At 42.5% G+C, this 15,904-nt stretch overlaps 2 protein-coding genes across 2 annotated transcripts in view; one reads left to right on the forward strand and one right to left on the reverse strand.

Annotated features, from left to right (window-relative positions):
• Positions 1-13,848, reverse strand: LOC133165632 (WW domain-containing adapter protein with coiled-coil-like). The gene is made up of 13 exons (XM_061295445.1): positions 13,526-13,848; positions 13,114-13,147; positions 12,806-12,995; positions 11,342-11,433; positions 10,867-10,976; positions 7,680-7,774; positions 7,283-7,546; positions 5,202-5,318; positions 4,657-4,805; positions 4,469-4,560; positions 2,832-3,012; positions 1,169-1,296; positions 1-1,082 (listed from the first exon to the last, which is right to left on the reverse strand). The coding sequence occupies exons 1-13, from the start codon at positions 13,564-13,566 to the stop codon at positions 1,013-1,015; spliced, it is 1,563 nt and encodes a 520-aa protein (XP_061151429.1). The 5' UTR covers positions 13,567-13,848; the 3' UTR covers positions 1-1,012.
• LOC133165631 (MAGUK p55 subfamily member 7-like) overlaps positions 11,212-15,904 on the forward strand; it is a 23,369-nt gene continuing 18,676 nt past the window's right edge. Inside the window, exons 1-3 of the mRNA XM_061295444.1 lie at positions 11,212-11,455; positions 14,994-15,068; positions 15,797-15,895. The gene's annotated coding sequence lies outside the window, so the exon portion shown is untranslated. The remainder of the gene's footprint in view (positions 11,456-14,993; positions 15,069-15,796; positions 15,896-15,904) is intronic.

Here is a 15,904-nt window from a genome sequence, read left to right on the forward strand (position 1 = left end):
TTAAAGTGAAAAATAAATTTCAAATTTAATAATGAGGAAAGAAAAAACATTTTCAACTAGGTCTTGCAGTAAGACAAGCACAAACGCAATCATCAATAATTTACATGACTGTTAATTCAGTCATTTAACTATTTTACACTCACTTGCTACACGGCACAAAAGGAATGAAATATTCCTCCCCAATCTGGATATGGGGGGCAAAAAAAGTTTGACAGTTATTGAAAAAAATAATAAAGCATAACTGATCAAGGAATCGGATTAAATTGACTTCTTCATACTAAAATCAGTCATAGGCCCAATAACGTACCGCCCCCATAAACCACCCAAAAATGGCTTTCAAACATCTGGAGTCTGGAGCTCACTTATTGTGACTTAGCAGTGCAGTGCTGTTGCTGGAACAGGATAAATTTTCATAAATTGGAATATCAACACTTGGAATTATAGAAATGTTGGGTTTCTCTGACATGAGAATCAGCTTCTTTTATTACTTCCAAGGATAGGTGGCGGCGGTGGGGGCTGGGGGTAACATCACTGCCAATGAGTTCATAAATTTCAGATGCACGACTTATTGGATCTATTTAACCACCATATTTAGCCAAAGTCCGTGTGAGAGGCTTGGAAGTGGATGTGACCGTTAATACCATGAATCATTAGACGCAAATAATGCTATAGTTTTTCAAAAGGGAAACAAAAAAATCTAACCTGTTTTCCTGACCAGGAGACATGTAAACACATCTGAAAATAAACTTCGGACTCTAAACGTGATCCGAGAAGGTGCTGTCTGAAAAAGAGTTTGTGGTCCTCTATGTCCAGCTTGGTGAGCCATTGTTTCACCTTTCAATGAGAGCAACTCACATGGAGATTTTGGGGGGCGGTTGGGGGCAGACATGTTGAGGATGGTAAATCTCACCATTGGAAGGCTGCTGCCTCTCTCAGTTGCTCTTACGGGGGAAATAAACAGATAAGAGCTGCACTCATCAGGTCGGCTGTTTATAGCCATTGTAAGCTTCGTTCACACCATGTAAGAGTTCTGGTTCTTCAGCTTGTCCAGCTCTTTGCTCTGCTGCCTCAGAAACAGGATTCTGCAGTTAAGTGTAAGAGACACACAGTCAGTCTAAGAAAGAGGAGCATCAGTGGTAATTCACGGAGACTCCTTTGCCGCACTTACCTTTGTTCCCTCAGTGTGGCCTGAATTTCACTGACTCTGACCAAGGAACGAAGATTTTTCATCTCCGTGCACAGCTCCGACATGTACAGGTTGCCCATGTTGTGGATGTCCTCACGCAGCCGGGCCGCCTGGCACAAAAGACAATGTTTATTGCAGGGAAACACCATGATAATCACTGCGCCGACATTTGCCCGGGACAATCACACGCGAATGGAACAGCCACCACAGAACAGTTTGTTAAATTTAATTATTGGAAATGAAAATACTGGATTTTCATATTTCAGTACCACAAAGAAGGGTGAAATAGATGCTGCTCGAAAGCTGGTGAACCCTCAATGTGATTTGTTTTTGGAAACAAAAAGAGAAACTACCCCTCCGTGAGTCGTCACCTTATCGTGATGGAGGGGTTTGCGATCCTAGGCGCCATGTTGTCTGGGGCTTCATGCCCCTGGTAGGGTCACCCATGGCAAACGGGTCCTAGGTGAGGGGCCAGACAAAGCACGGCTCACACTAGCCCCTTATGATGAACAACAGAAATGGATCTCGTTTTCCCTTGCCCGGACGCGGGTCACCCCCTCTGGAGCCAGGCCTGGAGGCGTGGCTCGAAGGCGAGCGTCTGGTGGCCGGGCCTTCGCCCATGGGGCCAGTGTAAGCTGGGCGGGGGCCAAAGGCAGGGACCTTGGCGGTCTGATGCCCGGCTGCAGAAGCTGGCTCTTGGGACATGGAATGTTACCTCTCTGGCTGGAAAGAAGCCCGAGCTGGTGTGCGAGGCAGAAAAGTTCCGACTAGATATAGTCGGACTTGCCCCCACGCACAGTTTGAGTTCCGGTACAAGCCCTCTCGAGAGGGGCTGGACTCTCTTCCACTCTGGAGTTGCCCACGGTGAGAGGCGTCGAGCAGGTGTGGGTATACTTATTGCCACCCGGCTGGGCGCCTGCACATTGGGGTTCACCCCGGTGAACGAGAGGGTAGCCTCCCTCCGCCTTTGGGTGGGGGGACGGGTCCTGACTGTTGTTTGTGTTTATGCACCAAACGGCAGCTTAGAGTACCCATCCTTCTTGGAGTCCCTGGACGCCTCCTTGGGGAGGTGTTCCGGGCATGTCCCACCGGTAGGAGACCCTGGGGACGACCCAGGACGCGCTGGAAACTATGTCTCTCAGCTGGCTTGGGAACGCCTTGGGATCCCCCGGGATGAGCTGGATGAAGTGGCTGGGGAGAGGGAAGTCTGGGAGTCCCTCCTGAAGCTGCTGCCCCCGCGACCCGACCCCGGATAAGCGGAAGAAGATGGATGGATGGAAAAGAAAAACTATCAAACATTAAAGCAACCTACCGTAATTTTTGGACTATAAGTCGCGTTTTTTTCATAGTTTGGGTGGGGGGGCGATTTACTCAGGAGCGACTTATATACATATATATGGTTTTTTTTTTCACTTTTTTGGGCATTTTATGCCTGGTGCGACTTATACTCCGGTGCGACTTATAGTCCGAAAATTACGGTAATTTATTTGTTATGAAGGATTTTAGAGGCATCTGGAGAGCTCATTCCATGTTTTGGAGAAACTTCCCCAAAACAGCAAACACTTGTTGACCTGCCAGAGCCCACATCGGTAGTAGACAGGAACTGAAGTTTGACAAGCTTGGTCTGACAATGTTGTTTCTGTACCTGTTTTTCAGTGTTCTCTGAAGGCCACCCTTGGATATGTTTGATGAGATTCTCATCAAAATGAGCTGCCAGGGAGGGGGTGAAGGTCATGGGAACGTCAGATTGACTTTGACTGGTGGTGCTGGAAGTGGCATGAGACGTTGCACCAGATCCGGTTGATCCGGTGGAAAGAATCTCCTGGCTGCAGATGATGAAACAACATGCAAGAAGTTCAACTTCCACAACATTTCGCACCGAAATAAGAACAGTGTGGATTTATTGTTCGGCACATTTCACTTGGATTTCACGTCCTGCTTGTTAACTAGTGTGTCTGACTTCATAACACCAAGTCGGGTTGTTATGATGCGTCCAGTGTGTTGGAGTGCCCAGTGCATGTCACTTCTCACTGTCAACCCTCACCGCTGGCTAGCAGTATGCGAACGGGAGAGCAGAGTGCGTAAGTCTCTCCCTGCCAGTACAAAGCCTCTCCACACGGCGTCACATGGTAACTGGGTACAACACGGACCCAGGCTAAACTACAAGGGACTCGGAGGAGGTTTGGCCCCTAGACGTGCGGCACGCAGGCCCACCGATGTGTGGACACGCCCTGATGCCCACGAACCAGCCCCCAACTATGGGTTAAATAGTACCACTGCCCAGTGGGCTCCTCGGGAGAGGAATGGGCTAAGGGAGTCAAACCCTACAGAAAATCAATTTCCCCTTGGGTTGGTGTCAGGAAGGGCATCCGGCTGTAAAAAGTTTTGCTCCAAAAATTTTCTCCGTATAGGACTCTCAACCACGAGATGGCCATGGACTGTCCCCGGTGGGAGAAAGCCATACTGAGACTCCAGTCCAACCCAGCGGCGCCTGGAACACGGACTTTAAACCGATGATGATGTCCTGCTTGTTAACTACTAGGGGTGTAAATCGCGGGTTTTGTCACTATACGATATAATATCGATACAAAGAACTACGATACGATATTTGCCGATATCTTAAAGCCTGCTGCGATTCATTCACGATATATCGCGATATAGTGCTCTACGATCGATTTTTTTTTTTTTTTAATAAAAAATATAGAACAATAACCTGATTTATAACAATTCATACGCAAAATCAACAAGGTACTGCAAACTCTTTATTTAGGAAATAAGAGTATTGTAGTATACAAAGTGCTTATTTTAACACTAAACTTTGATGTGTTTTTTCTTTAAATGTGCGGCGAGATATGTGCTCCCTGAATATTTCATCACCGCATGGCAGGATTTACAAACTGCACGTGTCTTGTCCGTTGAGTCATCTTTTCTTTGTAATCCAAAGTGCTTCCAAACGAATGACTTGAAGCCTAAAGGGGAGCCAATTTCCAAATCTTTTTGGACACTAGCCATAGCACCAGCCCAGGAGCCGCGTACTAGTTGTCGACTCCCCTTTCACGTGCCTGCTCTGCTCACAACACAACAACGCCGGGCGCACTGCTCCCGGAAAGAGGAAGCAAGCAACAATGAACTGGATTTCAAAATAAAGTCGCGTCTAATGTCCGAGGTCAAACATGGCGATATAAATCGATGTTTACGTTTAGCATCGATGCCAATAAATCGTAGAGCATTATATCGATTAATCGATGTGTATCGATGTATTGTTACACCCCTATTAACTACCTTCTTTGCTGCAAAGTCCGGGGGTCTTCAGGACGCTTCTCCATAGTCTGACCCGGAGGGGCGGAGCCTTGTTTAGCTGAAGATGTATTGCCCTGCACAGACAAAAAGCACTGCAGGTGAGTGAAAATGAAACGCGCACACAGGCGGTCCAAAATAAATAGTTTGGAAGTATGAGAAGGGTTTCTCACCCTTGTCTGCAAGGATGCAACGTTGCTCGGGTGAACACTGAGAAGGTTTTTCTGGTTGCTCTGCGGTGTGCCATTCCGTGGTGACACATAAGGTCGTGGTGACGAGGCGTCTGACGTGAGAGATGCGGGGGACTGACTGGAGTGCTGGGCTAAAGATGCCAGAGAAGGACGGCAATGGATCTACTAGTTGCCATTTGTACAACAGTATAAAAGCAATGTGCTCAAATTAAACAGGTCCAAATGTCACACCGATAAGTACATTTTTAAATAAATTGAAATCTTTCAACTAGGTAATATGCACGGTGGCTCAAACACTAGTCTAGCCTATTTGTGGAGTTTAAAATAAATGTCAAATGCCACCTTGAAAACTGATATTGAAACCAAGTAAACTTTCAACAAATGTGTAACGTGTATGTCTGAAGGTCAATGACAACACGGTGGGTTTTGGGAAAACGTTAACGGCATAAAGGACAGTACAACCTTTGAAATTAGTTTTTTGTCTGGCAGTGGCAGATGGCGAGGAACAGCGTGGCGGGAGGACGTACCTTGGTTGGCGTGCTGAGCAGCTGAGAGCAGAGCAGTGATGTTGAAAGCGGGTCCAGCACTGAGGAGCTTATGAAGCACAGACCGCAAGGAAGCTTGGGTGACAGCAGCTGCCAAGACTGGAAGGAGGAAAAGGGCAACGCAAACACACAGAGACACATACATACATGTGAGTGACACAAAACGTCCAAATAAAATCTGGTGTCACAACTATAGTCTGGCCAGGCAATATGACTCTAAAATAAAATCTCCAGGAAAAAAAAAAACTTTACTTATTACACAAGCTTTTCCTCTACTTCTTAGGATTTGCTTTACGGTATTGCTCTGGATGTGTCAACTTCAATACAATAACAGTACTTAAACTAGGGAATTAAACACAACTGCGTAATTAATTAATTAAATCACCAATTTGGTGTAAAACAATTATTTAATGGCCCGTGTAGAAGTGCATTGTAAATTTAATTTATCTGATAAATGTGTCCATCAGAATTCAGTGTGGGTTAGACTCATGCAAATCTCCAAATCCCATCTCTTTCACTTTCTTCCAACCTCAGCAAAAAAAAAAAAAAGGTGGCTTAGAAGGACATATTGCGAGTCAAAACTTTCCAATATGCTTTTACTAATATACCGTAATTTTCGGACTATAAGTCGCACCAGCCATAAAATGCCCAAAAATGTGGAAAAAAAACATATATAAGTCGCTCCGGAGTATAAGTCGCATTTTGGGGGGCAATTTATTCAACAAAATCAAACACCAAGAACAGACATGAACGAGCAACAACAGGCTAAACGATACGGTATGCTAACGTGACAAACACAAACGAGGAGCTGAGAACGGGCCTGACGTCACATTCAGTTATTAAAAAAAACTATCACACAAATAACACGTTTATAAAACCATCTGTCACTCCAATTCATTAAATCCATCGATCGTCCTTTGTCAACAATGCCGTGTGCCGCGCCGCAGTTCAAATTATTCCACAGGCCCATACAACGATATATAAACTACCGTAATTTTCGGACTATAAGTCGCGTTTTTTTAGTTTAAATCAGGCAACAAAACTGACAAGCTGAGAGCAATTGTTTTCACATTGTAATTCTGTATGACAGCAAAAAGTCACTTGCACGGAACATTTCCAAAGACAGCACACATACCGTAATTTTCAGACTATAAGTGGTTTTTTTTCATAGTTTGGGTGGGGGGGGGGGGTTGACTTATACTCAGGAGCGACTTATATACATATATATGTTTTTTTTCACTTTTTTGGGCATTTTATGGCTGGTGCGACTTGTACTCCGGTGCGACTTATAGTCCGAAAATTACGGTATATTTTAAATAACAATCACATGAACAACATTATCAAACCATTTGTGTCACTCCAAATCATTAAATTCATCGATCAAATTTCTCATCCTTTATGTCATCCTGGTGACAGAGGACATGTCCAGAGGATATGGCGCTTTAAAATGTTAATTACTTTATTTGATCTTTTCTCTCTATTTTTCATGTTTTGAATATGTTCAAGATAATGATATCAAAGCATGTGAAGTGATCAACTATACTAAAAATAACATGTGAAGTGGTCAACTATACTTTTAAGTAAGTGATGTGTTAATGATCAAGTAAAAAGTTTTGAAAAAAAACAAGTCTCTCCTGAGTATAAGTCGCTCCCCCACCCAAACTATGAAAAAAACGCGACTTATAGTCCAAAAATTACGGTATGTGTGCTGTCTTTGGAAATGTTCCGTGCAAGTAACTGTTTGCTGGCATACAGAATTACAATGTGAAAACAATTGCTCTCAGCTTGTCAGTTTTGTTGCCAGATTTAAACTCACTGGTTGTTTCGTGAAAGTCGCTAACATGCCAACACAGATTGTCCTTTAGTAAACAAACACTTCACAGTTTTTACAGGCATGTTGTTAGCCCAAGCAGTACATGTTAGTGAATGAGAACACACTCAACTATGGAAGAATCCAAAAAAAAAGATACATCATTTGGATTCAATAACAGCCTAATGGCAGAAAGAAGACATCCACTAATGAAAACGGTGAATGCTAGGCACATTCCAGTTCTCATTCTCACCCTCGTTGAGCTTGGCCATGTCCATCCCGCCGTTGTTCATCTGCAGAGTAGCTTGAAGTGCAGGCAGGAGTTGGCGCAGGATGGCTGGGTCCTGAAGCAGCGCAGGCGATGACGACTGGCCACTTTGACTTAACTGCGCGAAAGAGGAGGAAGTAGAGGAGGACGAGGGTGTGGTAGTTGTGGTGGAGGATGGGTTCAGGGTCTGAGAGGAAGAAGACATGGGGCCGGAATTGGGTGCATTGGATTGATCCCCTGAAGTTATCTCTGTGAAGACAAGAACAAAACATGCTTAATTTTAAGGTGCTCATTCGGGACGGTTTCTCCTGTAAATTTGCAAGAACATGTATTGTTAGTCTTATCACAAGAAGCAGATTTTCTCAGTCAGCTTGCGTCTTACTTGTAGCTTTGTCCTGCAAGGCCTCTTGTCTGTAGTCCATGTCTCTGGGGAAACTGTTTGCCGCCAACTTGGCTGGGTCTTTCTGCCTCTGTTCTCTGGAGGAGATGCAAAACAGCCCTTACTACATGTAAGTAGCTACAGTGGGGCAAAAAGTATTTAGTCAGCCACCAATTGTGCAAGTTCTCCCATTTAAAAGATGAGAGATGCCTGTAATTCGTACACTCCCAACTATGAGAGACAAAATAAAAAATAAATCCAGAAAATCACATTGGATTTGTAAATAATTTGCAAATTATGGTGGAAAATAAGTATTTTCGTCAATAACAAAAGTTCATATCGATACTTTGTTATTGGGGTGTAAATCTCGGGTTTTGTCACGATACGATATATCGATACAAAGAACTACGATACGATATTTGCCGATATCTTAAAGCCCGCTGTGATTCATTCACGATACATCACGATATAGTGCTCGACGATCGATATAGAACAATATCCTGATTTATAACAATTTGTACGCAAAATCAACAAGGTACTGCAAACTCTATTTAGGAAATTACAAGAGTATTGCAGTATACAAAGTGCCTATTTTAACACTGAACTTTGATGTCGTGTTTTTTCTTTAAATGTGCGGCGAGATTTGTGCTTCCTGAATATTTGATCACCGCATGGCAGGATTTACAAACTGCACGTGTCTTGTCGGTTGAGCCATCTTTTCTTTGGAATCCAAAGTGCTTCCAAACGAATGACTTGAAGCCTAAAGGGGAGCAAATTTCCTCGTCTTTTCAGACACTAGCCATAGCACCAGCCCAGGAGCCGCGTACTAGTTGTCGACTCCCCTTTCACGTGCCTGCTCTGCTCACAACACAACAACGCCGGGCGCACTGCTCCCGGAAAGAGGAAGCAAGCAACAATGAACTGGATTTCAAAATAAAGTCGCGTCTAAAACGCGGCGATATAAATCGATGTTTACGTTTAGCATCGATGCCAATAAATCGTAGAGCATTATATCGATTAATCGATGTGTATCGATGTATCGTTACACCCCTATTATATACCCTTTGTTAGCAATGGCGGAGGTCAAATATTTTCTGTAAAACTTCACAAGGTTTTCACACATCGTTGCTGGTATTTTGGCCCATTCCTCAATGCAGGCCTCCTTCCTGCGGAAACTCAGGCGAGCGAGCGCTCCTCCGGCCATCATGACTACATTTTACCGCGGCACCATTGAGAGCGTCCTCTCCAGCTGTATTGCTGTTTGGGGTGGCGGCTGCACTGACTACAACTTGAAGGCCCTGCAGCGCATAGTGAACACGGCTGGTAAGATTATTGGTGCTTTGCTCCCATGCTTGAAGGACATTTACACCTCCCATCTCACCCGCAAGGCGACCACGATTGTGAGTGATGTGAGTCACCCCGCTCACTCTTTGTTTGATCTTCTGCCCTCGGGGAAGAGGTACAGGAGCCTGCGCTCCCGCACCACCAGACTCTCCAACAGCTTCATACTCCAGGCTGTTAGGATCCTGAACTCGCACCCCCTTTCTGCGTAGCGTCCTGTACTTTGCGCTATGCTTACCGTCTGCTGTACGCACACTGGCTCAGTTTTGCTCCTCTTATTCATTGGGTAATTCGTTTATTATTTATTCATCACTCATTTTATTTATTTATTGTTTGTGCCTTGTTTTTATTTTTGTGTCGTCTACTTGTATGTTTATCGTGTACTGTGTCTCGTCACCGTGGGATGGAGGAAACAGAGTTTCGGTTCCTTTGTGTGTCTTGACATATGGAGGGATTGACAATAAATCTGACTTTGACTCTAGAGCAGCGATGTTTTGGGGCTGTCGCTGGGCAAAATGGACTTTCAACTCCCTCCAAAGATTTTCTATGGGGTTGAGATCTGGAGACTGGCTAGGCCACTCCAAGACCTTGAAATGCTTCTTACGAAGCCACTCCTATGTTGCCCGGGCGGTATGTTTGGGATCATTGTCATGCTGAAAGACCCATCCACATTTCATCTTTAATGCCCTTGCTGATGGAAGGTTTTCACTCAAAATCTCACAATACATGGCCTCATTCATTTTCCTTTAGACGGATCAGTCATACTGGTCCCCTTGCAGAAAAACAGCCCCAAAGCATGATGTTGCCACCCCCATACGTCACAGTAGGTATGGTGTTCTTGGGATGCAACTCCGCATTCTTTTTCCTCCAAACATGAGGAGTTGAGTTGTTACCAAAGAGTTCTATTTTGGTTTCATCAGACCATATGACATTCTTCCAATCCTCTTCTGGATCATCCAAATGCTTTCTAGCAAACTTCAGACGGGCCTGGACATTCGCTGTCTTAAGCAGGGGTACACGTCTGGCACTGCAGGATTTGAGTGTGTTACTGATGGCAGTCTTTGTTACTTTGGTCACAGCTCTCTGCAGGTCATTCACTAGGACCCCCAGAGTGGTTCTGGGATTTTTGTTCACTGTTCTTGTAATCATTTTGACCCTACAGGGTGAGATATTGCATAGAGCCCCAGATTGAGGGAGATTATCAGTGGTTTTGTATATTTTATATTTTATAATTGCTCCCACACTTCATTTCTTCACACCAAGCTGCTGACCTATTGCAGATTCAGGCTTCCGAGCCTGGTGCAGGTCTACAATTTTGTTTCCGGTGTCCTTTGACAGCTCTTTGGTCTTGGCCATTGTGTCCCAGCGAGAGCCCCAAAACATCACTGCTCTAGAGGAGAAATGCATGGAGGAGTGGGCCAAAATACCAGCAACAGTGTGTGAAAACCTTGTGAAGACTTACAGAAAACGTTCGACCTTTGTCATTGCCAACAACGGGTGTATAACAAAGTATTAATATGAACTTTTGTTATTGACCAAATACTTTATCATAATTTGCAAATAAATTCCTTAAAAATCAGACAGTGATTTTCCGGATTTTTTCTTTTCATTTTGTCTCTCATAGTTGAAGTTTACCTATGATGAAAATTACAGGCATCTAACATATTGTAGGTGGGAGAACTTGCATAATTGGTAGCTGACTAAATACTTTTTTTTACCCTACTGTATGTGTTCCGAGACTAGACAAACACATCGGTTCAAGTACTGCACGTTTTGCTCTTGTCAGGGAATAAAGTTATTGGTTTAACATGTAGCATTCAGTGTTTGAAGTTCATTGAAAACAGCTTGCCTCTCCAACAGGTCCTTGGGCTTCTCCCACTGGGAGACCTCAGTTCTACAGTTGTAGTAGTACTTTTTCCCAGAAGAGCTGATGTGTTCTGTCCAGTCATCTGCTGGGTCCTGGTCAAACATTTAAAGTTCATCATTATGTTGTGTTCCCACTGTTTCATTCTGCCATGCTGGAGTTACAATTTATAAATCCACTAGTTATTCACTAAAATAATTTTCAAAGGTTTCTAAATATTTAGCTGTATTTGCTTCCACTGCATGTAAAAAGCAGTTACACAGTTACTATAAAATCAAGTTCTGCTTGTTTGTTAATGACTCAGCGTTTTATACTCAAATGACACTTTTTTTTACCTATGTTCACATGATGAAACAACGTCAACTGAATGGGTAATCCTCTTATAGCAGAGTTTGCAAGTTTTAATTGCACAGTGTCGTGTTTTTACTAGGTTGATGTGGACGTCTGGACATCATCTTACTCGATCTGCAGGCTTGGTCTGAGCCGAATGAGAGTCTGCGCCATGTTGGAAGCTGCTGTTTTGGAAGTTCTCATGGGGCGATTCGCTGGTCCCTGCAACAAACTCATTCATAAGGTAACAGCAAATGCAATAAGGAACTGTACATAGTATGGTAACTACTCTACATAGAAGAGTAAATTGAAAAAAAAAGGAAAAAAATAACCGTTCAAAGAAAAAGCTATCTTGAGAGAAAACAAATTCATGTCATTTATTAGGGGTGTAACGATACAGCGATACACATCGATTAATCGATATAATGCTCTACGATTTATTGGCATCGATGCTAAACATAAACATCGATTTATATCGCCGTGTTTGACCTCGGACATTAGACGCGACTTTATTTTAAAATCCAGTTCATTGTTGCTTGCTTCCTCTTTCCGGGAGCAGTGCGCCCAGCGTTGTTGAGTTGTGAGCAGAGCAGGCACGTGAAAGGGGAGTCGACAACTAGTACGCGGCTCCTGGGCTGGTGCTATGGCTAGTAGGGGTGTAACAATACATCGATACACATCGATTAATCGATATAATGCTCTACGATTTATTGGCATCGATGCTAAACGTAAACATCGAATTATATCGCCGTGTTTGACCTCGGACATTAGACGCGACTTTATTTTGAAATCCAGTTCATTGTTGCTTGCTTCCTCTTTCCGGGAGCAGTGCGCCCGGCGTTGTGTTGTGAGCAGAGCAGGCACGTGAAAGGGGAGTCGACAACTAGTACGCGGCTCCTGGGCTGGTGCTATGGCTAGTGTCTAAAAAGACGAGGAAATCTGCTCCCCTTTAGGCTTCAAGTCATTCGTTTGGAAGCACTTTGGATTCCAAAGAAAAGATGGCTGAACCGACAAGACACGCGCAGTTTGTAAATCCTGCCATGCGGTGATCAAATATTCAGGGAGCACAAATCTCGCCGCACATTTAAAGAAAAAACACGACATCAAAGTTCAGTGTTAAAATAAGCACTTTGTATACTGCAATACTCTTGTAATTTCCTAAATAAAGAGTTTGCAGTACCTTGTTGATTTTGCGTACGAATTGTTATAAATCAGGATATTGTTCTATATTTTTTATTTAAAAAAAAAAAAAAAAAAAAAAATCGATCGTAGAGCACTATATCGCGATATATTGTGAATGAATCGCAGCAGGCTTTAAGATATCGGCAAATATCGTATCGTAGTTCTTTGTATCGATATTATATCGTATCGTGACAAAACCCGCGATTTACACCCTTATCATTTATATCTGCAAATATGGTCAAATCCTGTGCGGGGCCAACCAACTTCTGCTACCAGTGCAAAAGTTAATGTAAAGCCCTCCCCAGCAGCGAGAACTCAAATTTTGTACTCTCTCTGAAAAAGTGTTTTGGTGCATTACTAACAAATATACAAATATTGAAAGCTTGTGCATGACTCCCAGGCACCGTCTTACCATTTTTAGTTCGAAGTGTGTGGGACATTTTTGTTTTGCTATGTCCCGTACCATCTCCATGTTTGCTGACAGGACTTTCATCTGAGCGCCGCAGCATTTTATAAGGGGGTGTGGACTCAGATGAGCCATCACGCACTTTGTCGTAACGGTAAAGGTTGCTAGTCTGGCTCTTTGGCTGAGATTTATGGGTCTGAAAAGTAGAAACACATTAGTTGGACTCTGATGTCTACAAGCCTTAAATATAACATCTATTTTCCCAATTATAATACCGCTGTGTAAGTTGTTTTGATATTCTCTTTAAATCATACCTGATAGGACTGGGAATCCCTTCTGTCGGTGCACCTGTGTAGACAGGAAAAAAGAATGTTATCAAAGCACTACTGGCTATTTCGACAGTCAATAATTACCAAATAAATCATTAATGGAGGCTACTTACGAGCTACAATAGCGTAACTAGAGGTTACATATTGTTTTATTATTAACGTGATAGTTTTATTTTTACCTAATGTGTAACAGAAAGCTTCAGAATTTAGCTCTTTCGATGTTTAGCTAGCGGTAAAGCTACAGGAAACAGCCGCAACTCTAAAGCGATTGCAAATTGTTAGCATTTAGCATTGATGGCTAACCGTTAAAAGAAGACAATGCAGTCAGCGATTGACTGCATAAACTCAAATGGGATGTATCCGAAGCATCACAACATTAAACTGGTTCTTAATTTACCCATCACTGACTCTTGTTGGTTTCCTTGCATACATCACCATCAAGGCCGGAGTGGTGTGTGCGTGTATGTGTGTGTTAGCGAGATGGGGGCCTCCTGTCTGTCTGATCTGCTCTCGGTTCTCTTTCTAAAGCTTCCTGGATTCACTTTCTTTAACCGGACAAAGACCTAAAAGCCGCGCACCGACAACCAGCGCGACATAACGGGTGGTGTTGAGTTAAAACTACCCTATGAGCATCATTTGGCATCTAGACACGGTAAGCTAGGCTCGGTTGATGTCGCTAAGCAGAACGCAGCAGTGACGGGGAGGAAACGAAGATAAAGTCCACGGTAATGTTGAGCTACACCAAGTTCCGTTTACTTCCTTTCAAAATAAGAATGTCATTACGCTAAAACGCCACAAGTGATCCATCATATACATCAGTGATACATGTTGGGGTTGTGATAGATAGATAGATAGATAGATAGATAGATAGATAGATAGATAGATAGATAGATAGATAGATAGATAGATAGATAGATAGATAGATAGATAGATAGATAGATAGATAGATAGATAGATAGATAGATAGATAGATAGATAGATAGATAGATAGATAGATAGATAGATAGATAGATAGATAGATAGATAGATAGATAGATAGATAGATAGATAGATAGGTAGGTAGGTAGGTAGGTAGGTAGGTAGGTAGGTAGGTAGGTAGGTAGGTAGGTAGGTAGGTAGGTAGGTAGGTAGGTAGGTAGGTAGGTAGGTAGGTAGGTAGGTAGGTAGGTAGGTAGGTAGGTAGGTAGGTAGGTGGGTGGGTAGGTGGGTAGGTGGGTGGGTGGGTAGGTGGGTGGGTGGTTAGGTGGGTGGGTGGTTAGGTAGGTTGGTTAGGTGGGTGGGTAGGTGGATAGATGGATAGATGGATAGATGGATTGATAGATGGATACATAGATACATAGATAGATACATAGATAGATAGATCTGTTCTATGATGCGTCTGTGGCGACCGTCAGCGACACACCCACGTCGGCCCTTTTTAATTGTTGATGTAAACATGGTATGTTATTCACCACGTTCATCTTTCATATTATTGCATTTGCAACTACTACTAAGTACTATTATTACTACCACTTCTTTAAGTACTGCTAATTCCATAATTCCATTTCATTGCAGTTCTTGAGCTCGTTAATGTGCCTTGAGATAACTTCTGGATTGGGACGATTGATAAAATAAAAAATATTGGCCTGAATTGACTCCGACTACCTCCCGCATTCCAAAAACATGCATATAAAATAATTGATTTCAGAGAACAGCCTTGTCTTGATGCTGCTCAGATCTTTTTTATGTGTGTGTGGAAAATGAATAAATGTATGCTACTATGTTCACCACCCCATAATTAGTGTATTGATTGTCTGCTGGCTTGATTTAGGTCAGCACCGACATATATTGACTGAATAAGAGACTCTGTTTTACAATCTGTCTAGTAGACACTTTACGACCACTCTGTGCAAGTGGAAAACTGTGTGACCTGCATGCGCATCCTCTACTCATCATGACTGGTAAGTGTGATTTTGCTCGATTTTGCGTAACTTTACAACGGCATTCACACTGGCTATCCCTTGCCACATCTACTATTTAACTAGATACTATACAAGTCAAAAGTCAGATTCTTCTAAAATAATACTTCTAAATTTTGATTGAAATTATCAGACAGGTATACATTTAGCATGTTGAATATTTTAGGTGTGTTTGCCATTGTGTATAACTTTACTGAACCCTACGTGGAATGACTAAACTCAGATGTATGTATGAAGGCACTTTACAATATAATGCAGAGCATTTCCGCACCACAACATCAGACGTAATTTTAAATAATAACAGTGTCAATCAGAACTAAGTGCAACTATCCTGTACACTAAATCGATCACTGATTAGTTTGTTCTGAAATTAATAGAAAATACACTACGAATCTTAATATAACTCTGGACCATAAAATAATTTTTATCGTGCAAATTTGAAAGAAAAAAAAGTAATATTTATTACAGAATACATCTCACACTGGGTTGAACAATAAGTGAGTACCCAATAGTGTCCTAACAATGTATTCAATGCAACTATGCCACACAAACAATAGGGGGCAGTAATATCTCAGAAGATGCATTGTTTACTTTTCATTCCGAGCCTATATTGAATGATATTAAATGTATAGTTATTGTATAGATATTTATTGACTGTTAAAAAATCTTAGTTTTCATTTATTTTCATTGTCTTGTTTTCTACTTTTCAGTGTGAAGAGATATGTAAGAATCCAGAGGTATGCCAGAATTGAAGCAGGTTATATATACTGTGTAAAAAACGACACCTGTAAACTTAAAGGTGTAGTGGGGTGAGTTAC

Source organism: Syngnathus typhle, linkage group LG13, assembly GCF_033458585.1.
Source record: "Syngnathus typhle isolate RoL2023-S1 ecotype Sweden linkage group LG13, RoL_Styp_1.0, whole genome shotgun sequence".
In the NCBI taxonomy this organism is placed as follows: domain Eukaryota; kingdom Metazoa; phylum Chordata; class Actinopteri; order Syngnathiformes; family Syngnathidae; genus Syngnathus; species Syngnathus typhle.